The 26,007-nt window shown below is 41.2% G+C and overlaps 3 protein-coding genes across 4 annotated transcripts in view; 2 read left to right on the plus strand and 1 right to left on the minus strand.

Moving 5' to 3' along the window:
• The first annotated feature begins 1,177 nt into the window (after positions 1–1,177).
• Positions 1,178–18,939, plus strand: virma (vir like m6A methyltransferase associated). 2 transcript variants are annotated; one of them, XM_037676297.1, is made up of 27 exons: positions 1,178–1,267; positions 1,705–1,817; positions 3,199–3,285; positions 7,068–7,116; positions 7,192–7,354; positions 7,500–7,619; positions 7,871–8,113; positions 8,632–9,362; positions 9,619–9,756; positions 11,249–11,475; positions 11,564–12,091; positions 12,172–12,326; positions 12,397–12,479; positions 13,766–13,856; positions 13,963–14,351; positions 14,443–14,598; positions 14,691–14,926; positions 15,011–15,260; positions 15,330–15,547; positions 15,639–15,771; positions 16,742–16,882; positions 16,971–17,125; positions 17,313–17,409; positions 17,798–17,964; positions 18,053–18,402; positions 18,513–18,659; positions 18,734–18,939. In XM_037676297.1, exons 1-27 carry the CDS (start codon positions 1,205–1,207, stop codon positions 18,937–18,939), a joined length of 5,436 nt encoding a protein of 1,811 aa, XP_037532225.1. In that variant the 5' UTR covers positions 1,178–1,204. The 2 variants fall into 2 exon arrangements, with proteins under 2 accessions (XP_037532225.1, XP_037532226.1); XM_037676298.1 differs by having other exon boundaries at positions 18,752–18,939.
• Positions 18,940–20,026: 1,087 nt separating this feature from the next.
• On the minus strand, positions 20,027–23,011 carry rnf41l (ring finger protein 41, like). The gene is made up of 5 exons (XM_037676317.1): positions 22,806–23,011; positions 22,595–22,734; positions 21,078–21,240; positions 20,870–20,990; positions 20,027–20,465 (listed from the first exon to the last, which is right to left on the minus strand). The coding sequence occupies exons 1-5, from the start codon at positions 23,009–23,011 to the stop codon at positions 20,061–20,063; spliced, it is 1,035 nt and encodes a 344-aa protein (XP_037532245.1). The 3' UTR covers positions 20,027–20,060.
• Positions 23,012–25,325: 2,314 nt separating this feature from the next.
• rad54b (RAD54 homolog B) overlaps positions 25,326–26,007 on the plus strand; it is a 28,852-nt gene continuing 28,170 nt past the window's right edge. The window contains exons 1-2 of the mRNA XM_037676646.1: positions 25,326–25,472; positions 25,591–25,786. Of these exons, the coding sequence (XP_037532574.1) occupies positions 25,326–25,472; positions 25,591–25,786 (343 nt within the window). The remainder of the gene's footprint in view (positions 25,473–25,590; positions 25,787–26,007) is intronic.

Below are 26,007 nucleotides of genomic sequence, written 5' to 3' on the forward strand. Positions count from 1 at the left end.
AGAAAAAAAAAAAAAAGATTAGAAAACAAAAAAAAAATGGTGTCCCTATTGAGTTTGTCGATTCCTACAAATATTTGGGTATCTTGGTCGATTCGCATCTCTCTTTTAAGCTTCACGTGGAAAACCTAGTAAGGAAGCTGAAAGTTAAACTGGGTTTCTTTTTCAGAAATAGATCTGTTTAACTCTGAACACTAGGAAACTCCTTGTAACTGCAACTTTCCTTCCCTCCATGGACTACGGTGACATTATTTACATGAATGCTCCTACAAGCGCGCTGCAGATGTTGGACGCTGCCTATCATGGTGCACTAAGATTCATAACTGTCTGTGATTATCGTACCCACCACTGCACCCTGTATTCACTGGTTAACTGGACATCATTAACTTCACGGAGACTCTCCCACTGGTAAATTTTCATCTTTAAATCACTTCTTGGTCTGCTGCCTTCATCTCCTACATGTCACTGCATGAGTGCAGCTACAGCGTGCACTCTCAGGACAACATGCAGTGTCCCCTCAGTGTGGACTGAACTAGGCAAAAAGGCTTTCTCCTACTCTGCTCCTGTTTCCTGGAATATCTTGCAAAAAGATCTGAAGCTCTCAACCTTGACCTCTCTAAGTGGTTTTAAATTTTAAGTTCCTGGGAAAAATCAATGCAGACATGTTCCTGTTTTTACTACACCACCTTACAATCGAGCAGTTTTTTTCGCTACTTTCCTTTTGATTGTCCTTTTGGGTGCATTTATATTTTCACTTGTTAAAACTTTTTTTTTTTTTTTTTATTGTATGCTTCCTTTATGATTGTCTACTGTTGTTGTTGTTGTCCACTGTTGTCATCACTCTTTGTTTAAAAATTCAGGTCTCTCTTGTAAATGAGTCCCAGAGGCTCAATGGTATTAACCTGTATAAATAAAGGTTGAATGAATGAAAACGGTGTGATTTAAAAGTAGAATATCATTAAGGCTTTAAATGCACCAGTTTTAGGTTAAAACATTTTTTTCTACTTGTTACAAATGTTATAACATCTAAAAAAAATTGTTAAGTTTATTTCAAATTATTATTATTATTTTGCATGAACCAATGTGTCTATAAAAAAAGAAAAATTAACAAATAAATTAATAAACATCTTGACGAGCAAATTTGCACCGGAAGTACTCAGTCGACCCGGAAGTTGATCCTGCAACGTCCAAGAAAGACTGTAAAGCTATGGCGCTGGACGCGTCAACGGAGCTTCTTTTTCTAGACACATTTAAGCACCAGAGTGCAGAGGTAATTTTTTTTAATCCCCCGTAATATATTACTTTTTTATATTTTCAAGACTTTTCGCATTAAAAGCTGAGATCGGGCGCACATACAGGAGTTTAGAAAAATGATGCTAAACTTTGAAGCTAACGGCGCTAACTCAACTAACGGTGATGTTACACTGCTTTTATGTCACGAGACATTTTCGTTGTTTTCTTAACGGCTGTACCAAACACTGTTTTTGTAAGTGATAAATATAAACGCATAAGTTTCTGCATCGGTTTTATTTTGCATCTACGTAGTCCATGAGTTTGTTTTCTTGTTAACCTAGTTGTCGATGCTAATCACAATGTATGTTTACTTTGGAGCAGGCAGAAAAAGTGACTGTCGAAGCCATTATTTTGTCATCACTGGGTACGGTTGCTTATGATTTATTGTCTGGTTTATGTGTGTGTGTACTTCAGTTAACTAACGTGGATGTGGTGCGGTTTCCTTGCGGGGTCCTGATCACAGAGGTGCGGGTCATTCCTCCAGGAGTCAAAGCTCACAGCAACTTGCCTGACAGCAGAGGATTTGGGTGAGAGCTACAACACAGAGGCACAAACACACCACACAACATAATATCTCACATAATACGTTATTGGGTGGTATAAATTTAATGTGGGCAATCCAGATAATCTTGCATTACAAAACAATGGGGGGTATGATGATTTTATTTTTGTCAAATCAAGTAAACAAAACAGTGACCATAAAGTTAATTAATTTGCATGTGATACTCTTGTTTCACAGTCAAAGACAATTTTATAATTTGTTTGTTTTAAAATGTTAACCAGTGTGCTTTACAAGCTGATAAAATCAAGAGAAAAAAATAACAATAAAATATACTCAAACAATGCTAGTGAAACCGTCAGGTTTAATAAAATTGGCTAAAACAAGGGAACGCCACCACAAAGGTCTGTTATAATTGAAATTGAAGTCCACTTAAAAGCCAGTGGACAAAATTGAGTTTTCAGGCAGGATTTAAAAGACTTTATAGACTGCAATACAGATACCAACAGGCTGGTTGCTCCAGCATCTGGGGGCTGCCACTTCCCAAAAAAAAAAAAGCTCCCTCTACATTTAAATTTTTCCCACGGCTGTGTTAAGAGCAACTGACTTGGAAGCTCTGTGCTTTTTTGCAGTTATATAAGTCAAGAAGTTCAGTGAAATGATTGGTATCCACACCTTTTAAGTCTTAAAATGACACCATACGTATCAGCTATCTAACCATTTTATTACAAGTGACTGATGTTATTGCTGTTCCTCTGTTAGGTTTTTATTGCTTCATTATTTTCATTCCAAAATGTCACCACACTCTTAAAAAACATCTAAAACACTGATTGTGGAGAAAATGGCTCACTGATGATATATCTGTGTGGGATGTGGTTGCAAAACATTCTGTTTGAATGGAAAAACTAATGGATAATGACGCTTAAGCTACATTGTTGATTAGTGGAGTTTTTCTCAGGCCGCTGAGGTGTGAGAGGTGAGTTAAATGACCATGTCCTCAAGAATGTCAAAACATAAACACAAGAGGTTTATAATAGTAATGCAATAAGTTTGGATGGTGGATTATATGCTCAGGGATTAGTGTTTTGATTATTTTTTGTAAAATAAAATGAATGAGTTAAAAATCATAGATGTTTTGGCTGTCTTTTGTTATGAATTCTACATCTTCATTAGTAATCTTAATAAGTTTATATTATTCAATTTACTCTTTTTTTTTGCATAGTTTAGAGATTTGAAACTTTACCAAGGTTAAATATAAGCAGCACATTAGCCAAATGATGCTATATTCAAAGATGCATAAAATCTGTACTTCCTCTATGCTAACATTTTTTCTCACCACTGTGTTGATGCTGACGTCAAACTAAGAAGCTAATGAATAAGTGCTAACTGTGTCATAATTGTGTTTCCAGGGAAACATCTCCTCATGCCTTTCAGTTGGAGTTGTTCTTCAAAAATGTCACCAAGCCCAACAGCCCCACCTTCCACAGACTGGGCAGGTCAGAATTATTTTTACCCTCCCTGCTTTCATGTTGTCGAAATAAACCGTTTAGACTATTCTCAGTTTTCTCACTTCCCGGTCGGATCGCTAAAGTGCCCGAGATGGAAAAGTCTGTTCCAACCTGTAGAACCGGTCACAGCAGCATGTGGGACCTGTTTTTGTAGGCTTGTGCATTCATCCTTATTCAGGTCTCTTTGTTCCTGTCCCGACTAACTTGTCTATCCAGAAACCCAACCCTACCTGTACTGCAGCTGAAAGTGACACAAAAATGTAGAGATCTCATTCAGGCAGTGAAAAGGAAATTTTTCAGTTGAGCATTATCAGTATAACAAGTGTGCAGAGAAGCACTGGAGCATTACTTTGTATCTAAAGCTGCTCTTTCAGTGAGGCTTAATGACATTTTTGAATGCGGCACACCCAACTTATTATTGGTGCTAGCCAGGAAAGTTGATTTGGGAGGACATTTTTGTTAAATTTCAGTGATTAGTGTTTAAAATAACATCAACTGTTTTAAATGGCTGTGATTGAAAAAGTTTTTTTTTTTTTTTCAAATCAAGACTCAATATTGTATGGTTTTAAAATAAAGTAATTCCAGTGATCTAAATTAAATTCGTAATCTAGTCTGTTAACTTGAAGTACAATATGAGCTTTTGTGGCCAAATGTGGTTTGTGAAATTTTCCAAATAATTACAAATACACTGAGAATATGTCACAATGATTTTCAGTTTGCTTTTTAATATATTAAAACATTGTGGGGCTTGATGGAATCGTTTGTAAATCTCAGCAGGTTGTGACCAATTTAATAAAATACTTCTTCTAAGGACAGACGTTTTTATCTAGACATTATTATTATATGTTGACAATAACAACAGCTACTTTATACAAACATTTGTTTATACACTGGGAAAAATTTTAAATTATGTTGTTATAGTTTTTTTTTCCTTTGTAATAATTTTTATTTCTAATTGTTGTGTTGAGTAGCTTCTCATTCATGAAGGAACCATGTTGGAAGGCATAATCTGTTGAAGTTAAAATGTTCCTCCGTGTCAGAGAGTCAAATTATTGGTCTGTTTCAGGCAAAACACAAAAACAACCAATAAGTTATTTAAAAGTATCAAAATGAACAATTCTATAACTATTGTTATTAAACTTGGAAGGACATCAGTAACATCATGATTGTGATGTGTGATCATTTTAAGTTCGATGAAATTATGGCAGCACGGTGGCTCAGTGGTTAGCACTGTTGCCTCACATCAAGAAGGTCCTGGGTTCAATCCCCGGTTGTACTTGAGGTCTTTCAGAGTCAGTCAGAGTCAGAGTTTCTTTATTGTCATTCGCACCTCATGTGGTACATGTGGTGGAGCGAAATTATGTACACAAGGTCCCAGTTACATCCAACAATAAAATGTATAAGAAAAACAGTAATAACATCTAAGATATGAACTAAGAAAAACATCAACTAAATATACACTAAGCACTCATAATATAAAACATTGAACATCAGCACAAACATGAACATGAGTCTGTGAGCAGATGTGCACGCATGAACACATCAACATTTAAACAGATCAGCAGCAACATATGGTTTTTCACAGTGATTATTCTAGTTAGAGATTCATGAGTCTAACAGCCTCAGGGTAGAAGCTGTTCCTCAGTCTAGTGGTTCTACACTTAATGCTCCTTAACCTCCTTCCTGAGGGGAGTGGGGCAAAAAGTGTGTGTGCTGGTTGAGTGGGGTCCTTCATGATGCAGGTGGCCCTCTTCCTGCATCTGGAGGTGTAGATGTCTGTGATGGTGGGGAGGCTGATTCCGACAGATTTCTGTGCAGCCTTCACCACTCTCTGCAAAGCTTTCCTTTCTGCAGCTGTGCAGCCTCCATGCCACACATTGATGCTCGAGCACAGGATGCTCTCCACTGCACACCTGTAGAAGGAGGTGAGGACTGAGCTTCCCAGACCAGCTCGCCTCAGCCGTCTGAGGAAGTAGAGTCTCTGATGAGCTTTCTTGATCAGGCTGGTGGTGTTGTTGCTCCAGCTGAGGTTGTCATTCATGTGTACACCCAAGTACTTGTAGCTGGAGACCACTTCCACCGCAGATCCTCTTATGTTCAGGGGGGTGTAGATGTTTTTGTTCCTTCTGAAGTCCACAATCATCTCCTTTGTCTTCTTCACATTGATGTGAAGGTTATTCTCTTTGCACCAGCTCTCCAGGTGTTCCACCTCTTGCCTGTAGCTGGACTCGTCATTGTTTGTGATGCATCCCACCACCGCTGTATCATCTGCAAACTTTACAATGTGACAGCCTGGATGGGTAGCTGCACAATCATACGTGAGCAGAGTAAACAGGAGGGGACTCAACACACATCCCTGAGGAGAGCCAGTGCTGAGGGTTATGGTGGAGGAGGAGAGGTTGTGGATCCTCACTAACTGTGGTCTGTTTGTTAAAAAGTCTAGTACCCAGTTGCAGATGGAGGGGCTTAGTCCTAGTGTGGATAGTTTGTCCATCAGGGTTTGGGGGATCATGGTGTTGAAGGCGGATGTGAAGTCCACAAAGAGCATACGGACGTAAGAGTTTTTCTGCTCCAGATGGTTGAGCGCAGTGTAGACCACAGAGGAGATGGCATCCTCTGTTGATCGGTTCTCACGGTATGCATACTGATGAGGGTCCTCGTTGATGTTGATGGTTGTTTTGATGCGAGTCATGACCAGTTTTTCAAAGTATTTAGCGACTATCGGGGTGAGGGCCACTGGCCGATAGTCATTCAGACCAGTCACTGTAGAGCTTTTTGGGACTGGGATGATGGTGGCAGTCTTCAGGCAGGTGGGAACTGTCTCCAGGGTAAGTGAGGTGTTAAAGATGTCTGCCAGCACCTCACACTTTCTGGGTGGAGTTGGCATGTTCTTCTTGTGCTTGCATTGGGTACTCTGGTTTCCTCCCACAGACCAAAAAACATGCATGTTAGTCTGCCTTCAGGCCTCCCTTGCAAAAGAGATCTGTGATCTCAGTGGGATTTGCCTGGTTAAATAAAGGTTAATAAATAAATAATAATAAATAAATTAAAATGAAAAAGGTTTATTAGTGAAACTAACCATATTTCCATGCAAGAAAACCCACAATATCAGGACTAAACAGCCGTGCAACTTTTAGAAAACTACTTGGTGAGTACTCGGTTTACTGCAGAGTGTAAAATGTGAACTTTTAAACTGCAAACATTATAAGATTTTTTTAAGTCATGTTTATATTGCTATAAGGTGATGGTCACTTAAAAAATGCTATACATGTTACCATACATGGCCATTGTTATACCAAGGTTTGTTTTGTTTTATAAGTTTAAGTTCAATATTTTTTGGGGTAAACCAACAAACAAGGACGGCTGAAAAGATAAAGAAGCTGAAGGGAAAGATAGGTTTCAATCGTTTTTTCATTCTTTGACATTACTTTGGGCTCATACCGTTAGAGTGGTTCAAGGAATAAAATATGATTTACACACATGGATTGGCCACCTCAAAGCCAAAATGTTAACTCTACTGGAAAATCTTTGGGTTGTGCTTGAGAAACTGCCTTACTCTTCTGTCAACAATGCAATATTTTATTGAAAATTAATGCAACTTTAAAAATAAATTCATGTGACATTGCATTAATTTATCCAAACAATGATATTGTATGTGTTTCATAATCAAAGCTCCAAAAATTTTAGTTTGTCTAACTTGTCGTTAGCCTGATAATGTTTTTTTCACTGTTATATCCATCAATCAATCCCGTCTTTCTCTTCACCCTCAGTTTGGAATACGATGAAAACAAGTCCATCGTGTTTAGACCCTGTGGAAAGGTAACGGATTTCTAATAAACAGGTAACGGATGTTCTTTCATGATGTTTTGTGAATAATTGGGACTGTTTGTGCAGGTGAACACCGATGGGCTGGTGCTGCGCGGCTGGTACACCAGCCTGACCCTGGCAGTTTATGGGACAGCCGACCGTCCGCATGGGCATGACCATGATTCACCGCCCCCTCCTCCACCCCCACCCCCACAGCAGCCAAGCGGCCTGAAGAGGATTGTCAAACAAGGTACAAACTGTGAAGCTGAAACCAATCAGCACGTCACCTTTCACATCTGCATACTGAACTGAACTTTCCAATTGAACAGACTTTTTCTTCTTCTCAATAGATGTGTTTAGTGCCAAGTGTGCATCAATCATTACTTGTCTTTCAGAATGGGAAAAAGATGATCAGTACAATGGCAGCCCGCCCAGGCCAGCACCCAGAGGTCCTCGTACTCCACCTGGACCTCCACCTCCAGATGATGATGAGGAGGAGCAGGTCCCAGTGACAGGTTGGAGCTGTGCAAACACATTGAGTCTATGTGTAATGACAATGTTTTAAACAGGCGAAGAGTTGCAGCATTTTAAAATTATTTGTTTTTGACTATGTCCTGTTCATTTTTAGAAAAGAAATGCCCCATCTGTTTTGCTGACATGCTATTAAACGCACTGTGTTTTATCTCTCTTTTTGTCCTAGTGGTAATTAGGAAAACAAAGAGATTTATATTTACACTTTTTGTTCGTTGTGGTGGTCATTCTGCAGTGGGCGTGATCAAAGATGAGCCAAGCCGAGGTCGTGACGACTACATGGAAGCTGTGTCACCTGAAAGATCGCTGCCTGTTGAGGAAACGTTCTCAGATGCCGAACAAGAAGAAGAAGCTGAGGAAGAAGAGGAAGAGCGTGAGGAGGAGGAAGAAACACGGACTGAAGGGAGCGTTCATGAGGACGAGGAGGAAGAAGAAGAGGAAGATGAGGGTGAGGACGAGGAGGAGGAGATGGAGGAAGGTAGGGGAGTTCTGTGGGAGAAGGATAACCTGTTATCCCAAATGGACACTCAGTCCTGACCCCATTGTATAAAAACTCAGCTCTACATAAAGTTGTTAGATTTTGTTGTGGGGCTACGAGGTGGGGTCCATTTGGGACAGAGCAATTGTTCGAGTATTTGCTCAGGCATGCTGCGTCCATCTGCAAATCCTAGATGGTGCGATGGTGATAGCGTTTGGTTAACCTTCATGTACAGTCATGTGAAAGTCTTCCTGACTGATGCCCGAGTGTGTGCTGGACTCACTTCCTGCATGCCAAAACTAACCCTGCATGCTTGGAGTGTTGGTGCCACGGCCAAAAAGAGCTTTGTGAGTGTGCTTTTTTTTTGTATCGTAAAAGGACAAAGTAGTTATTGTTGCACTCCACATTCTCAGTCATTTCCTACACATTTATTAAACTTACAAAGTGTGAAGAGATTTTAGTTACTTTTTTTTTACATTTGAGAAACGTTAAACTTTTGCTGTTTGTCAATCTGCCAGGTGACGATGGGTATGAGCAGATTTCCAGTGATGAGGACGACTTGGACAACGGGAGCTTCAAGCTGCCCACCTTTGACATGGACTACACTCCTGAGGATCTTGCGTCCGTCCCACCTGTCCAGTACGATCCATACGAACGAGAACTCAAACCCCTGGTTTACTTCACTTCTCCGTACAAGACTCGTTTTGATATCCAGTTGGAGAAGGCCACTGTGGAAGAGCCCAGAGATGCTGGTGGAACAGAAGGACCAGCAGGCGGAGAGGAGGGTGAAGCTGTTGCTCAGCTAAAAGAACTACTAGCTGGTGTTGGTGAAGACAGAGATGCTCAGTGGGTCACTGCTCTGGAGGAGGCACCTGGACTACTGAACAAAGGCTTAGCTTACTTAATTAAACAAGGACAGGCAGAGGCGGAGGAACCTATTAGAGTTTTAGTTCGATGGGCTCTCCAAGCTTTAAGTATGGAGGTTGCTCTCACTCAACCCATCGCTCTTAATCTCAGACAATTGAAAGCTGGTGCAAAGTTGGCGTCGTGCCTGGCCGAGTGTCCACAGGGCCTCACGGAGCTGCTAAATCAGGGGTCCCTGAATGTGCTGCTGGAGCTGCTCAACGCTGACCACGTCTCCTCCACTTTGAAGCTAAGCATCCTTAGAGCTTTGGATGCTCTCATCAGCACTCCTGCAGGATGTGAAGCTTTCCTGCATGCAGTAGGGTCAGAGAAAAGTGGCTACCAGGTAAACAACACAGCTTATTATTAATATCATTATTTTTTTCTAAAATCTTTCAGTGAAGAGTTCCGTGAAAGATGGTTTGGCATTTTTCATTTCTTACAGTTTAAATACAAAACAAAGTCAGTGATGGTAAAAAAAAATAAAGGCTGACCACTCATATTTTATATTTTCAAGAACAACCAAAAAAAAAGTCTAGTTCATAAATAGGAAGTGTTTTTGTTTTTTTAATGCATGACTCTAAGCTTGATGTGCTTCGCAGCGTTTAGTCCAGATGTTCCTGCGTGAAGAAACAGTCCGGGTTATAACAGCTGGAAACGCCATATTACAAAAAAGCCACACGTATGAAGTGCTCACCAACCTGCGACATGCGGCAGAAGCGTGGAGTGAACCGCAGCAGGTGACGGCACACACACAGTCCTGTTCCCTCACACAGACTCATAAGACAGGATTTTATTGAGAATCATTTGGAGTCAAAATCTGTAAACATTCTTGAAGATATAATTTCTTAGACGTTTTAATTCAGGCTATATGCCATTTTTGTACCATTCAAATTTTCATTAAATGAAAGCAATTACAGTGATTTCCAACAGATTTTAATCCTTGATTAGTTTTAGCTTAAAGAGGCGACACTGATCATTTTAATTGCCTCTTGTAATTTACAAGGGTTGTGTCATTACACAACTTGAGCTTTTAATTAGTCTGTAAAGAAAAACCGTAAACCTGGATGCTTTAGCCATTTAAATTTTTATGAGACATTTTGACAAAATTCTACTTAAAAAATAGGTTTGTGTATGTTTTGAAAACAGTTTGTGTTTTTAAAAGTTAGCAAGTTAAGTAAAAGCAATAAAAAAAAGTAGAACGTTATAGATAAATATCAGAGCTGTGTAAAACTAGCAGTTCTCTCACTTAGCAAATTTATAAGAACAAAGCTTGGCCCTTTTTAATAACGTCGTAAAGTACTGTTTCAATCATACATCAACTGTCTAATTGGGAAGCAGATCATTTGTTGCTTTAAATTCTGGTGCTGGTCCTGAAAGATGAGTATATTTTTTAATATGTTAGAATTATTCAGTTCAGGTTGGTAAGATATTAGCAAGCATAAATGGGTAGCTCTTATAGCCCAGCACTAACCAAGTTATCAACGTTTATATATTTTTTAAAGTGTTGTAGGCTCAATCATCCAGATAGATAACAACAAAAAAGGTTAAATCGTGTCATCTGAACACGTTTCTTTGAGTGAGAAATGTTTCGTCCCCCAACCAGAGGACTTCCTCAGTCTACGGCCTGCCATCTAGATCTGTCCCATAGGTAGCCTTCACTGCTGTGTTTCCAGCCAACCTCCTGTTGGAATCTCCAAAACTGAACCACTTTGGCCTTGGTTCTCCTCAGGCAGTTTCTGTGAGTAGAAAGTTAACCATCTGGCCTAAAACATTTGATTGTTGTACATGATGATTTTGCATGAATACCTTTGAGATTCCAACCTGAGGTTGGCTTGAAACACAGCAGTGAAGGCTACATATGGGACAGATCTGGTTGGCAGGCTGTAGACTGAGGAAGTCCTCTGGCTGGGGGACGAAACATTTCCCACTTAAAGAAACTGGTCCAGATGAAATGATTCAACCTTTTTCGTTGTATATTTTTTGTTTACCTTCACTTTTAGGACATTAAGTGGTGTTGGGGACACTAAAAGACCTCTAATTGGACACTGGTATTTGGGTAGTGTGGTTACTGTTAGAGCTGAACTTCAGTATTATCTAAAAAAAAAAATCAAACAACTGAATTTACAACCAAAAACTCTTAGATTTACTTGTAACCAACACATTTAAAAGTTCATAATCCTATTGGAACTAAACTGAGTTTATTTAATTACAACTGACCCTTGTTCTCAGGAGGAGTTGGAAGAAACTGAGAGCTCCATGGAGGAGGAACCCTCGCTAAGCTCCACTCCTGTAAGTGAGGCTGAGCTTGATAGGCTTGCAGAGGTTTTGGAGGAGCTTCTTCACCTGTTGGAAAGTGCTCCTCACAGCATGGTGCAACCTCCCGGAAAAGCCTTCCCCACTACTGCCAGAATAACGGGACCACAGGAGAGGGATAACCCTTACCCAACATTATATAGGTGCTCGTGCAGAGAAGATGATCTCAGATTTCATAAAGTTGAAGCTCAGATTGTAGTTCCGACTCACTGATTGAGTTTTTTTTGTCAGGTATATGCACACATGCCATTTCTTAGAGAGCACCACTGTGGTGCTGTCGGCGGCTGCTGCAGCGGGGCACGTCTGCGTAACCCAAGCGGTCAAAGAGCTCCTTCGCTTCCTATCGCTCACCCAGTCCAGTCTACTCTTCCTTCTGGCCCAGGCTACACCCACCAACCTCCTGCTGCGTCTCTTGGCATCAGTGACAGACCCTGAGAGCGAGGACAGCACATTAACAGGAGGAGAAGGAGGGCTTGTGGGGCCCGGCTTTGGGGAGGAAGGTTTTTGTGTCTGGCTGATACAGGCACTGCATGCTCTGCAGGGTGTGTCAGAACTCATGAGCCATGTGGCAGCTGGAGGAGAGGGTGGCGCAGGACTCGAGGAAGGCGATAACCCAGAGGTTCTGGGCCTGCTCCATGCACTTTACCTAATGACCTTCACACAGACAGGCCGCAGTGCTGTGGCCCACGTTTTGAGCCTGGAGAACAACCTGTCCTGTCTGGTCACTCTCCTCCAGCATCACAGCAAGGACGCACAAGGGTACAACTGTCTCCTTTCTGCTTGTTTATCTTCCTGCGGTTTCTTTTCATTATAATCTAACTATTTTTTCCCCTTTTCAGTGAGGGCAAATCTCGTAAAGCAGTGACATATAACTATGCTTGTATGCTAGTCCTAATGGTGGTTCAGACTTCTAATGAACTGCGGATGATGGAGCAATACGCTGCTCCGCTGCTCTCTGTAGCTAAAGCAGATGACACTAATGCCAAGTTGCAGGGTAAATATCTCCAGTGTTCTATCATTGTCATGCTGTAGGAGAAAGCTTTTCATATTTGTTTGTTTTTCAGAGCTCAGTAAATGGCTGGAACCTCTGGACAAACTCCGCTTTGAGATTGGCAGCATTCCTACCCTCATCAACTACGTTAAGCAGGTACAGATCTGTTAATGCGCATCTGGCTCAAGTAGAGATTATGTTCAGTTTTAGTGAGCAGTGACCTTTTAATATTCACGTATTACCTGCAGGTAATAAAAGTCGACCCGCAGTCGATTTGTGTGTTGGATCATTATGGAGCATTTAAGCTCACCTTATCCATCCCCCCCTTCACTTTGCTGTTATTTCTATAACGTCAGTACCAGATGAAAATCGCACCATGTTGTCATTGTCTACAAGCAGGTCAGCTGACATGGTGACCCATAACTTTGAAGCCAACACAAAGATGAAAGCAGACAGCTGCCTTTAACCGTTCTTGAACAATAAACACGTGCGTTGTTCTTAGAGCCCACACATGATTCAGTACTGGAACACAAAGCCTCCTAATCTCAAGTTTTTCATTCTTTGTTTCTTCAGACTCATCTTAGATTTTATAGAATGCATTTAATGTTATTCTCACCACACGGTTTTAACATATTCCAGACAAAAACCCTCTTTTAAAAAAAATTGTAATAAAAATAAAAGTCTGAAATGTCCGATTGGATCTGATGGGTTTCAGCTGTCATTACCCTACGCTTTTACTTCTGAGCATGTGTGAGTACTCCTGCTTTTTATACAAAAGTAATGATGTCCAGACTGGTCCAGTCACTTATTTACTTAAAAAAATAAATCTTAATAAAAATCTTAAATGCTTTTTAGTTCCTTGAAAATAGTCCCAGTGTTTTTAAGTTCTGTGTCGTTGGTCAAAAAGTACCTTGAATGACCTTGATTTTGTGTTTTTCTAAGAACTCGGTGACTCAGTTTGATGACCTTGTCACAGAAATCCATAAGTCTTTTTTTAACTACTGTATGAGAACGTCCATTTGCTTTTATAAACTTCACATCTTGCATTAGTGTGAATTATTTCTTAAATCTGTGGCTTACAGATCCAAACGGGGGGTTTGCAAAGTGTTGGAATTATCTGTTAATTGGGAAGGGAAATAAATAGTTTTAACAGAATGAATGGATGAACGAACAAATGAATGAATGGCTTATTTTTGATTATATCAAAAGAACAGTTTCAGACAAATAAATCATCAAACCTATATGATCAAGAAGAAATAGGCAGAAGTCAAAAGCTTCTTATGTCTCTCCTTTCAATCTTCCATGGATTTCCCACAAAATAGAAATATACAAAAACAACAACCACACACGAGCAAAAGGGAAAAAAAACATCAATATACAATACAATAATAATATTGTTATTATAGTATAATAATTTTAAATGTTTTTTTTGTGTGTGTCAGAATGTGGAAAATGTGTTGAATGCTGATGGATCTGGGCTGGTCACGGCTCTGAGGGTCCTCAATCACATCGCCTGTCCACCTCCTGTTGAAGGTAAAAAAAAATTAAAAAGAAGTCTTGTGTTTATTTTATGATTTTAGTTTGGATTTATTTGGTAGAAATTCCTTCTCCTGCAATGTTTTTTTTTTTATCTCTGCAGGCCAGCAGAGGGATCTGAAGTGGAGCCTTGCAGGTGTCCAGCTGTTCTCCGGGGAGGGTCTGGATACGTGTGTGCGTGTCCTGCAGAAGTTGTGCAGCGTGTTACTGCAGCCATGGCGTGCGCATGGACACATGGGCCCGACGCCGCAGCGCTGCATGATTCTCAGCATATGTATTGGCACCCTCAGGCTCTTGCGCACCATGCTGACTGAGCTGCTCTCTGGGGGCGCCTTCCAGTTCAGAGACACGCGAGTGGCTAATGTTTTGGTGACGCTCCACATGATTGTGTGCTCCATTCCTGCATCAGGACGTCTAGACGGGGAGGAGACCAGAGTGCAGGCGCTAATCGTGGATGTGCTGCTCACCTTCACACAGGGCGTCAGCGAAGAGGTGCATGACTGCTCGTGTGTTTATTGTTATTGTGAAGCTAAATATGTTTCTCTACGTCGTGACGGTGAGACTTTGTTCATGTCTGCTGCAGGTCACTCACACCGAAGAGACTTTAGCCAGTAACACATGGTCCCTGATGCTAAAGGAAGTCTTAAGTTCACTGCTAAAAGCTCCTGAAGGTCTGTTCTCTGGCCTGACACTGCTCTCTGAGCTCCTGCCTCTTCCACTGCCGGTGCAAAGCACTCAGGTAACTCAATAACCTATTGGTGTTCTCCTTCTCAACTCCTCATTAACCTTGCCTTCTCATGCACACTAATGTTTTGAACGTCTGCTTCACAGGTGCTGTCAGTCCAAGATGTGGCTATAGCTTTAAACACCAGGAAGTTGTGGAGCATGCACATACGGGTACAGTGGAATGTGCTTTCCGAGGTGCTGAGTTGCGTGTGCTCCACCAGCTGTCCCCCTCTCCTGACCATGCTGAGGAGAGTGTGTGTTCAGCTGGCCGACCTGTCTTCAATCACAGCCACTCTCGTCATGAAGGCTGTGTCGGAGCTGCTGCTGGAGGAGCTGCAGCCGTGAGTGAGCCACACATCACCACTGTAGGGTTTTTGTTTTTGCTGTGAACTGCCTTTTAAAGGGATTCTGTCTACTGTCTGCAGAGCGGAGGGAAAAAGTGTGTGCTGGGGCCAGGTTTTACGCCTGCTGTCCTTGATGGATGCTCTGGCATCACAAAGGGCTTGTAAGAGCGCAACACTGCACCTGCTGTCTGGTTCCGTTTCTGGAGACGAGCAGCTGGCAGATCTGTTCCCTTTGCTTCTGTCCTTGTTGGTTCCTCCATCCGATCACTCCCTGCAACAGCAGCAATGCAGCGTTCTGGTGGGAACAATATTACAGTCACTATGTGATCAGGTAAGATCTGCAGAGCTCTTTAAGCAAAATAAAGGAACTGGAGGCTTTAAAATGCTTTGTATCCATCAGGACATATCCCTTGTGGTGCCTCCGCCTGGTGACAGCTGTGTGTCGGAGTCTGAACAGCTGGCCAACGCACTTCCTGGTCGAGATATGCTATCTTCAGTGTGCAACTCTCTGCTGGAAGTTTTAGGGAATAAAGAGGGCAGTATCCCCCTCCTCCTCACCTCCATCAGGACTTTAACATTCCTCACAGAGCATGACTATGGATTCTACTACTTCAAAATGTAAATGCACTTGTGTGCTTTTAAGTTTTTCTTCAAGTTTATCCCTTTTCTTAATTTCAGGATGTAAGCAACAGTTTGTTTTTTGTTTCAGCGCTTTGCGGAAGCATGGTTCAGAACTGTGCTCGCTGCTGAAGAGGCTGGTAGTTTCTTTCAGCAAAGATTCGACAGATCTGCTGTCAGCTCTGCTCGACTTTCTCAGGCAGATTATCCACACAGACACAGGGGTGAGTGCAGTTTGTATACATACTGACTGCAAATAACAACAAATAAAATTGCAAATTTGAAAAAAAGTAAAGGATTCTATCACAGAGATATACTTTATGTGCAATTGTAGAAAAGAACAGTTGAATCAAACAACATGAAGAGGAAATAAAACATACTGAGCTCCAAAAAAAAAAAAAAAAAAAAAATGGTTAATAGAAAAACCGATAAAACATATGTAAAATGTAAATTTCTAAGCAGAACAGAAGGTTAGAGGATGTATTTGATCAATTTGGGGAGTGGTGGCGCAGAGGTTAGAGAGGTGGGCTTGTGATCCGAAGATCGCCGGTTCACGCCCCGGCCCCGACAACATCAAAATTGTGGGTGGGGTAGGTGAAACACCCACACTTGCCCCCACCCTCATTCGCCCCACTCTGGGCCCATGAGCAAGGCCCTTAACCCCCACCATGTGCTCCCTAAACAGGTCTCTCTTGAAAATGAGTTCTCATGGCTCAATGAGACTAACCTGGATAAATAAAGGCTAAATGAAAATGAAAAAAATTTGTCTTTTAATTTTTCTCTTATGTATTTGCCTGATAGCTTTTATTCAAAACTTCTAGACATTCATGATTTTTTTAAATTTAACAAATGAATCCCAGTACGAATACTTGCTTTCATGATAGTTTTGTAAAGATTTGACTATTCGCCTTTAAGACTCTTCCATATTCTCCTGATTTGTATGTACGGTTTGATTTTTATTTCTTCAGAGATTTGCTGCCAGAAGCAGCCATTAAAATGGAGCTCTGCTGTAGTTTTCATGTCATTAGTCACTTCCACTCTTAAAAATCACCTGCTTTGCATAAAGAGGAAAAATGAGATTTTATCAGTTTCTTTTTTTTCAGTTGTAATAAGATTTATTTTTTTCAAGGTTTTTACTCCTTCTCTCAGGCAAGAGTAAGACTTGTTTGTAAATCTTGCTTTTTTTGTTTCCAGTGCGCAGAAGATGGTCAGGTGTCCCGTGAGGAACCTACCTGTGGTCCTCTACATTTTCTGTCGAGTTCAGAGATGAAAACTCTGCTGCGATGGGAGGACTCGGAGTCCCATCCGCTTTCTGCTTTAGAGAAGCAACTAATGGTACAAATGATACACACCTCTACACTTTGTTATAAAGACTATGGGCTGATGCTGCCTTAGCATTTAACTTACTTTGTGTTGTCTGTAGAAATTATGTAAAGATGATGACTCTTTGGAAACCGTGTTGGAAAGCGTGGTCGTTCTGAGGCAGATGTTGGAAGGGTCCACAGAGGCACCGCCTACAGCAGAAACCGAGCCCGTTCTACCAGCACCTGAAACCCTTGCAGCTCAGTTTAATCACAGGTCACCAGAAGAGTCAATGCTTTTATTTATTTTATAATCTCTAGTCCTCACGTTTTAAATCTGTTTCCAGTGCAGCTATTGTAAATGTTACAGTAGCTCTTAAAGCTTAAAGGCTGAAGTTAAACTTGGATCTATGTGAACTGAAATGAGCTGCATTAGAAATCAAGCTGTGTAATGTTATTTGCAGGACGGTGTTCATTCTGTCAGAAGCATTAGATGAGCACCTTAAAGCACTCTGGTTTTCACCCTTCCAGACGGATGATATCGAATCAGACCTCGACACAGTAAGTACCTTTCTGTAAAAATTAAAGATGCACTGCTGCTGTAGCAGGAAATATCATCCTAATTCTTTATCACAAATGTAAACCTTTTATTGCTGATAGAATTAACTTGTATACTGATTTTTTTCATGCACTAGTTTGTCAGAGCACAGTACATAAGACAACTCATTTTTGCCACGTCCCTTCTGCAAAAGCTTTAAAATTAAATCAGTAGTTAGTGCATTGTTTTTGTCATGGCTCAACAGCGTAAAAACAAGCATAAAAACTGATCTACTAGGAATAAAGATATCTTGAGCTGCAGACTGAACTGAGTGCAACTTGTTTCTCTTTCTTTTTTGACTTTATAAGGAATCAAAAATGACACATATTTGCCTCTCCGTCTTTGTGCCAGGTGAAGGTAGATCTACTGGGACTGGCTCAGGAATGTTGTCCAGAACTGGACCTGAAGGCAGAGCTGGAGCGCTCCTTTCTATCTGAGCCATCGTCTCCTGGTGACACCAAGGCTTCTAAAGGTTTTCGACTGGGCAAACACAAACACGAGACATTTATTACATCTAGGTACAGCTTCAACGGAACCTCACAGATTTATTGCAACATCCTGGTTCAAATTAATTCATTAAAGATTATCCCGTATTTTCCTCCTTAGTGGTAAATCTGACTACACCGAACCTGCTAAGAGAGCCCACATCCTTCCAGCTCCTCGTGGCCGTGGAGGCCGAGGAGGGTTCGGCCAGAACCTGTCGCGTCCTCATGATATTTTCCGCCTGCGTAAACAGAATACTTCCCGTCCTCCCAGCATGCATGTGGATGACTTTGTTGCAGCAGAGTTTAAAGACGTTGTGAACCCTCTTGGAATTATGCCCCCAAAACGTCTCCCAAAAAGTATCCCAAAGCCCCCCACTAGAGGTCTGTTCACTGGTAACAGAGGCCGAGCCGCCTTTCACAGCCAGACTCGCTTTTTCACTCCACCACAACCTAAAGGTGTTTTGCTGTCAGGTACGTACAGTTCTTTAAAAAAAATTGTCATATTTATCTAATATTTTTTTTATTCTTGTGCGTTCTTATTGGGCCAGGAGAGGGTGACAAATAATAATTTTTGGTTCTAGGGAACTATGCTCGAAGAGAGGGAGGCCGTGGGTCTTTGTGGAGCGGCCAAGTTCCCGCTGTCACTCACAGAGGAACCTACAGTGAACCTCGCGGAGGTCAGAGCAACTTTGCGCGAGGCCCTCTGCCCTCCCGACAGCTTCCTGCAAGTATGTCGAGTTCATATTCACACACATTTATCCAGTTCGCGTCACAAACTAAACACACTAAACTAAAGATGTAGTGTCTTTTCCCTCCACAGGCGCCTATCGATTGGCGATTCGCGATCGAGTGCCACGGGGCAGAGGAGGGACGGGGCTGTCGTGGCTCGGTGGGGGAGGAGGCGCCAGCGGTGTCGGAGGAGGAAGAGGATCTCAGGGGAGCAAATTCAGTGGTGGGGGTGGGAGTGGAGGTGGGAGGGGCAGACATGTGCGCTCCTTCACCAGGTAAATTCAGCTGGGCAGTGACCGCAGCCTCTCATGATTACAAATGGACCAATCAGAATTTGTATTTGCCGTCTCCATGGAAACATAGTTACTTTGTTTGTTTTTTGGTTTTGTTATGAGCTGTATTCATAGAATAAAGGTAGTAGTAACTGAGTGTGTGTATTTAAATGCCAAATGTGATACTTTACTGGTAAAATGTTGAGTCCCAAACTAAAAATATAAATCAGATCAGCACCCATTTTTCATAAGTCTGTTCAAATTCCAAATGGAAGGTGAAACGTTTCAGCAAAAAAAAGAAACTGTCCAGATGACCTGACTGAAAATTGTTGGATTGTATACCTGGATTATTGAGCATGGACTTTGATTTTGAACCAGTTTGACATGACTGCCGACGAGGAAGAGGGCTAGCACAAGAAGAGGGGACGTGACAAAGACACCATCTTAGCACCAACATAACTGGTTTGTTCCACTTTGAAGTAAGCTGTTTGGGGGAAAAATCAGTTTTGTGTTGTGTGTTTCCTTGATTGATGAAGCCTTCCGGGTGGAAGGTGAAATGTTTCAGCAAAAAACAGAAACTGTCCAGATGACCTGACTGAAAATTGTTGGTCTGTTCAAATTTTACACAAAAAAGATAAAAAATGACTAAACACTCTGTTCTTTTAGAAATGGACAAAAGTTAGTTCTGAATATAATTACCAGTACATTTAATTACAAGTACAAAAAAAAACAACTTTTTTTTGAAAATGTGTATTTGACACGTATGTTCTCAGAAAACAGAAAAACTACCCTCTAAAAGCTGTTAGGAATTAGAAACTACGGAAATATATAAATAGTTTTGTCATGCCACGATCTTTCAGAACATTGGAGGATATTTCAACAAACAATTCCATTTTGTGTAAGAAGCAGAACAAGCAGCAACATCAAATCACAAAATTAACCATTTTTAACAGAAACCTGATTAGGGGGGAGGGGGGGGGGGAACAGTGAACTGAGCCTTAAACCTGTTTTCTGTTTCAGCAGTCTGGTTTCCCATCTTATAATGACACTGACCTGATTTTAAAGCACAAAATAAGCTTTATCAAAAAAACATTTTTGTTTACATCAACAATTTGTTGTAGACTGAGTTCAGATGACTGTCACCTCCCGGCTCTTCCTCGTGGTGCGGTCCAGAGTCAGACTCCGAGTGCTGCTCTTGCGAATCCCGTCTCCCAGCTGAGGCGACGGGGACAGGCCTTGGGCACATGTGGGCTGAGCTGAGTGCAGCGACAGACAGGAGGCGTGGAACGAAGCCTCCCTCTGCTGGAGCCGTGCCCGCTCGGTGTGCACTTCCCAACCTGATGTCTGCCGGTCCCCCTGAAGATGATCCCTGGCTGGCTGCTCAGCAGGATGCTGATTCCTGGTGGGCTGAAGGTCTCTGAGGAGCTCCAACAGCTCTCTCTTCTCGAGTTCAGCTTCTGCCAGCTCCTGCCTCCTCAGACGCTCTGCTCCCAACAGGGCTCGCATGTCACACATCACACGGGATAACTGAGCCTGCACCGAACAGAAACATGAACCAACACATCAGATGTTTAAAATCATTCAGTTTCTAAAAGAATCACTTCAAAAACTGAGCTTTGTTCTTGTCATCTACTAAGTGACTTTCAGAAACTGTTCTGCTGTTTTTAGGTCTGACATTTTGTCTTTGGTCCTCCACTTGTCCACTTTGACTCATGATGTATTGTCAGGGTCAGATACAAGGACTGGATAGAAAATAAGTTGAAAAATATTTAAAGTTTAAAGAAAAAAAACTGTTGATCAAGACCACTTTAAATCAACACAAAACAATTAAAAAGATTTGAGAAACAAAGGGTGGTCTTGAACACTTCATATGTGTAGACGTGTAAACTGTGTTATTAAACTAAATGGGTGGTTTATTGCTGCTCTTGGTTGATCACCTTGAGCTCCTCCACCTCGTTCTTCAGCTGCGACTCTTTCTGCACCATGTGTCTCCTCTGCGAGTCCAGCCGAGACTCCATCTCTCGCCTCACCTCCTCCACCTTACACAGCATCTCTGCCCTGCGGCGAACGTGATCAAAGTGATGAGCAGAAGTTCAAACCCTGAATTCAGACTCACGAGGAATGTTCGTGACGGTCGCGACTCACCTCATCATCTCCACCTCTGCACGCAGCTCTGCTACACAGTTGTGCTGCAACCGGTCGACGGAGTGGAGCGCGTGGCCGCAGCCGTTGGGACACTCTCTGCTGCGGAAATGACATTCTGACAGGTGAGCCTCCAAGCCCCGCCTCTCTACCTGCACGGGACAACCTGGGAGAGCAGAGTCACAACAACCTAACCTGAAGCCCCCGATTCAGATATGTGAAAATATGTGCAGTATGTAACAAAGCCACTTTCCATATTAGAGGTTTTCAGGCTTGACTTCAAATATGAAGATCATTTAGAGGAATATAGTTACATAAAAAGCAGGAAGTGCAAATCTTATAACTTTAAAACCTTGAAAATAAGTCTGCTTTTGTTTTCTCATCAAGTCTTTATTTGAGCGTCTGTGCATTTTTTAACCCACATAAAATGTAAAACCTCACAAATATGTTTACAAATTTTAACGTATGGCCACTTGTTTTCAAGCTGATCAAAATGTGATTTCTGTAAGAAGTGTTACTACTTTTTCATAAAACACCAAAAAAGACTTAAGAAGTAGAACACACACCTGTCTTGAAAAATATGTGCAACAAGACGGCAAAATATAACAAGACATCAAAAGTTAAATCAAACATAGAAAGTCAAAAACTCCAGAAATTTAAGTTAGGAAAAAAGTTGCATATTTCAATTACACTGTACGTGGGACACAACTGATTGGAAAAGGTGTGTAAAGCAAATACTTTGATAGAAAATCTTTAAAGTAGCTATGTAAAAAGGTCAAATGCAGAATAAAAAATAAATTTTATACTGAGTTGCAAAATATTTCATGTTAAAAAGAGATCTGTCCCCTTCTGAAACATGCAACACATTCAATACGTGGACATTTCAGCCAATTTAAATTTGTTAAATTGAAAAAGTAAAAGCAAAAATGCTAATTTCAGCATTTGATATTAATTTATCTGCTACCATTTCTACTAATGAATATACAAATGAAACTATTTTAAAAGGCATTTAACTGTAATAAGAGTAGGATACTTTTAGTAGCTCTTCACTCATCAACCATGCATCGTTTTTTATACACGATCAGTAAACGTCTCACAGATCACAGCAGTCAGACAGGCCGTCCAGCTTCACGCTGCAAAAAGCCACAGCACGTTCACACAGTACCTACCACAGCTGTAACATATGTACTCTCCACCTGACAATGACAGGTTAGTCACATGATGAGAACACATTCACAGATTGCTCATGCATTCAGGCTTATAAACCACTTGTTAAAGCTTTATGGATTTGTCTACTTTGTAGGTCTCGGGGGGTGGGGGCAGTATTGCCATAGACTGTATGTGCACATGTTGCAAGGTAGCCATGGCTACAGATGAGCCACCTGTTGTTCATCTGCAGGTGTCTAGTTACCTTTGTTTATTACACATCCACAAGGATGGCCATTTAAGTTTACCATGAGTGTGATGAGAAGAAATGAAACAACTTGAGATAAGTTTCGATCAGTGAGTGGTTTTCTTACTTGTGTTAGAGCAGGAGATGAAGGCAAACTCGCACTCGTCCTCGTGTGTGTGGAGGCTCTCCAGGGTGCAAACCACCTCGCATCCCTGCTCAGCGTTCACACAACGGAGCTGCAGGCGGTTCAGGTCATTGCGCATGTACCTGCACATCAAAACACTCAAGGTTTACGATTTGTGGTTGAAAGTGATAAGAAACCAGAGGTGCAGACAGACCTGTAGAGGGGTTTGAGGCTGCTCACGTCCAGCGGGAGTCTGTCTTCAGGGCAGGAGTGGTGATGGAGCAGCCAGCTACTGATGCAGGCGCTGCAGTAGGCGTGCTCACAGGGAGCCTGGAGAGGGCGTTCCAGCACGTCTCGACACACACAGCAGAGCAGACCCTCATTCACATAACCCACAAACCTCTCCAGATCGTAGCCCATCCTACAAGATTGTGCAAGTTCTACAGCATCAAGAAATCTTAGCTTGTTTCTGCCAAACTGTTGAATCGCTGACAACACACACGAAAAGTTAACTTCACCCAACTCTTCTTCTGTTGTTTTGTGAATTTTTGACCTCTCTTGTTCCTCAACAAGTACTCTTGTCTGTCAGCTTTCCTGCTGCCATCCTTCCCTCCTCATCCTCTCCTTTCGCTCCATCCAGGTGAGGGTCTCGTCTCCTGTAAAACCCTCCCCTAACATTCGAGTGGGTCTCCATGGAGAGGTTTCCCTGACAACAGGGAATCAGGATACAAGCCAGGCAGCTGTCAGACGGGATCAGATCTGACCAGACAGAATGACAGAAGAGGAAACTAAATTTAAAAAAAGACTGTAGTTTGTCTCACTTTCAGCTCAGGAAATAAAGCTGTGTTGTGACGGAGCATCACTGTTCCTGTTGCTCCTTAATGAGCAGGTGTGTCTGAGGTTTCTCCCTCTGTGTTGGTCTCTTGATGGATTACCATGGATTTTACACTCTCTCTCCCTGATTGGATTAAAGAACTGACAACATGAGAACCAGAGATCACCCTCTTTTAAGTATTTAAAGTAAAAGCCGAAAAATCTTCTCTCCAAAAGAGCTCAGTACCCAAACTATCCCTTTATATATGCAAAACAAAACACTGACAACTCATAATGCACCTAATATCACAATCCGAACATATTTGCTTAAAATAAAAATAATGTTACTGTACCTTTAAGTGTTTTGGAATAGTTATATTACTGAAATCTGGTTAAGTTAATTTAGAATAGTACGAGTAAATTATGCCAAAGTACATGTTGAAAATGTAATGTTTTTACTATAGACTGGATTACAGGCTAGCGAAAATACTAGCTTTACACATTCTCCACCCTTAGGCGAGCTCATTTTGTATCTCGGGGGTTGACGGCTTGGTGGCGTTTAAGAGGGTCATTTAAATCGTAGTGTGTGTAAACCAGAACCAAGGAGTAAATTACAGTGACGTTAAAATCAAACGCACCCAATTTCATTTGGCCACGCCTTTCAATGGGAGTCAACCAATCAGGTTCTTTTAAATCGTTCAGCGGGAGAAACGGAAACGAAAGGAGAAATTTGTTGAGTTTGTTCGAGGTTGGGAATTAAAACGATTTTATGAAACGTTCAGCTCGTCTTGGTATGTATGGCATGTAGTCTAACTGAATAAAACGTCTGAGTTTTGACAGCGTTGGCTCTGCAGCGTCTTGTTAACATCATGTAGTTTGTTAGTTGTAGTTATTGAGCATGGACTTTTTGGGGGTTTATTTTGATCATGTAGTTTGCTAACTTGCTAGCCAAAATACCGGAAGTTGGACTAAACCAGCTTCCTGTGTTTAGCACCTAAGGTTTGACTTCAGTATCTGGTACATCTTATGATCAGCTCTAGTAAAAACAAAAACTACAATTCTCAGGCAATTAAAGGCTGAATTTGATTGTCTAAAAACAGTGATTTGTGAAACCTTTGCACTATTTGTGAAAGTTCAAGAAAGGCGAATCGGTTCTTAATCATTAAGACTGTTCTAACCTAGTCTCAATTATTTTTTACTAAAAGCAGATTCTTTAAGACATAAAGTGTGGTTTGCGAAACATTTAACAGCAGTGTGTAGATGCAAAAAAACAGCACAAAAATTTGCATCCTTGAACTTTTTCAGGCAGAATAAAAATTTCACGAATCACAAACTGTTTTAAAGAATGTGCCTTTAGTGTAAGATGACACAGTTCAGGTTTGAACATTAGCTGCTTTTTCTTTCTTAAACCAGAGCAGATCTAAGATAATGTAGACAAAAATTCTGTGGAATAGCCCTTTATCGTGTTGTCATACTCTATTCTAGATGCTGCTTTATTGCTTGCTCATATAAATACATTTTTCATTCATTCAACCTTTATTTAGACAGATAAGTCACATTGAGCCTAGAAGACTCATTTACAAGGGAGATCTGTTTAGACAGACAAAAAGTAATGAAACTGGACACATCTAGGATAAATTAATCTTATCACAAACATGCAATTCATAAAACATGCAAATAATCAGTGTTTCTCTAGCATGTTTAAGATTCAAAAATAGTATTTGATAAGTTGTTAAAGTACTGAATATACTAAATAATTTTTGAACAGAGAAAGGTGTTTCCACTTTTTTTTTGTGTATTTCTCACTTGTTTCAAACTTTTCTGATTACACAAGGACTGTATTATTGTGAGCGATAAAACTGAGCAGATATTCTTTTCTCTTTCTTTTAGGTCAAATAAATTTTTCGTTCCCACCTGAAGAATGCGGCGCTCAGGAGCTCCCAGTCAACTTTTTGGCAATGCAATGAAAAAACCTCGATTTGTACCACCTGGGGCATCTGGTTCATGTTTTGTGCCTGAACCGAAGCCTCTGACGCCGAAATCTGTTCCATGCAACGCGCTGGATAAGGCAAGTTTCTATCAACCTCAGACATACAGTTTGATCTACAGCATATCCTTATAAATTAATAAGCAAATTTTACAAATCCACATCGTGCATTTTCTTTTCTTCCTTTCTTGTGTTGCAGATCCAGAGGAACATTTCAACACCAGTTGTGAGTAAATCAACTTTTAATGTCCAGACCAAAACAAGCCAGCCTGCTCCAGCTGTTTCCAACGTCCTGGCTCGAGTTCTCGGCGCTACAGATAGTAAAGAAAACGAAGCTGAGACGAAGTATCAAAACTCTGAATCAGAAGATCGCACAGAGAGCAAAAATGCAGCAGGTAAGACAATTTTGTAATGCACAACAGAAACGGGAATACCTACAAAGCATTACTATCGTGGAAACTGCACGGGTTCAAAAATCTACAGTGGGATGGAACACTGAAGAGAAAACATTTTGGTGTTTGAGTTTCTAGTCTCTAAATTGGAAGTGCAGCCACTGAAATGACATACTTTTGTCTGATGTTTTGGTCTTGCGTCTACATAGTTTAAAATTCTCATT

This window comes from Nematolebias whitei, chromosome 5, assembly GCF_014905685.2.
Source record: "Nematolebias whitei isolate Nwh7 chromosome 5, NemWhi1, whole genome shotgun sequence".
Lineage (NCBI taxonomy): Eukaryota > Metazoa > Chordata > Actinopteri > Cyprinodontiformes > Rivulidae > Nematolebias > Nematolebias whitei.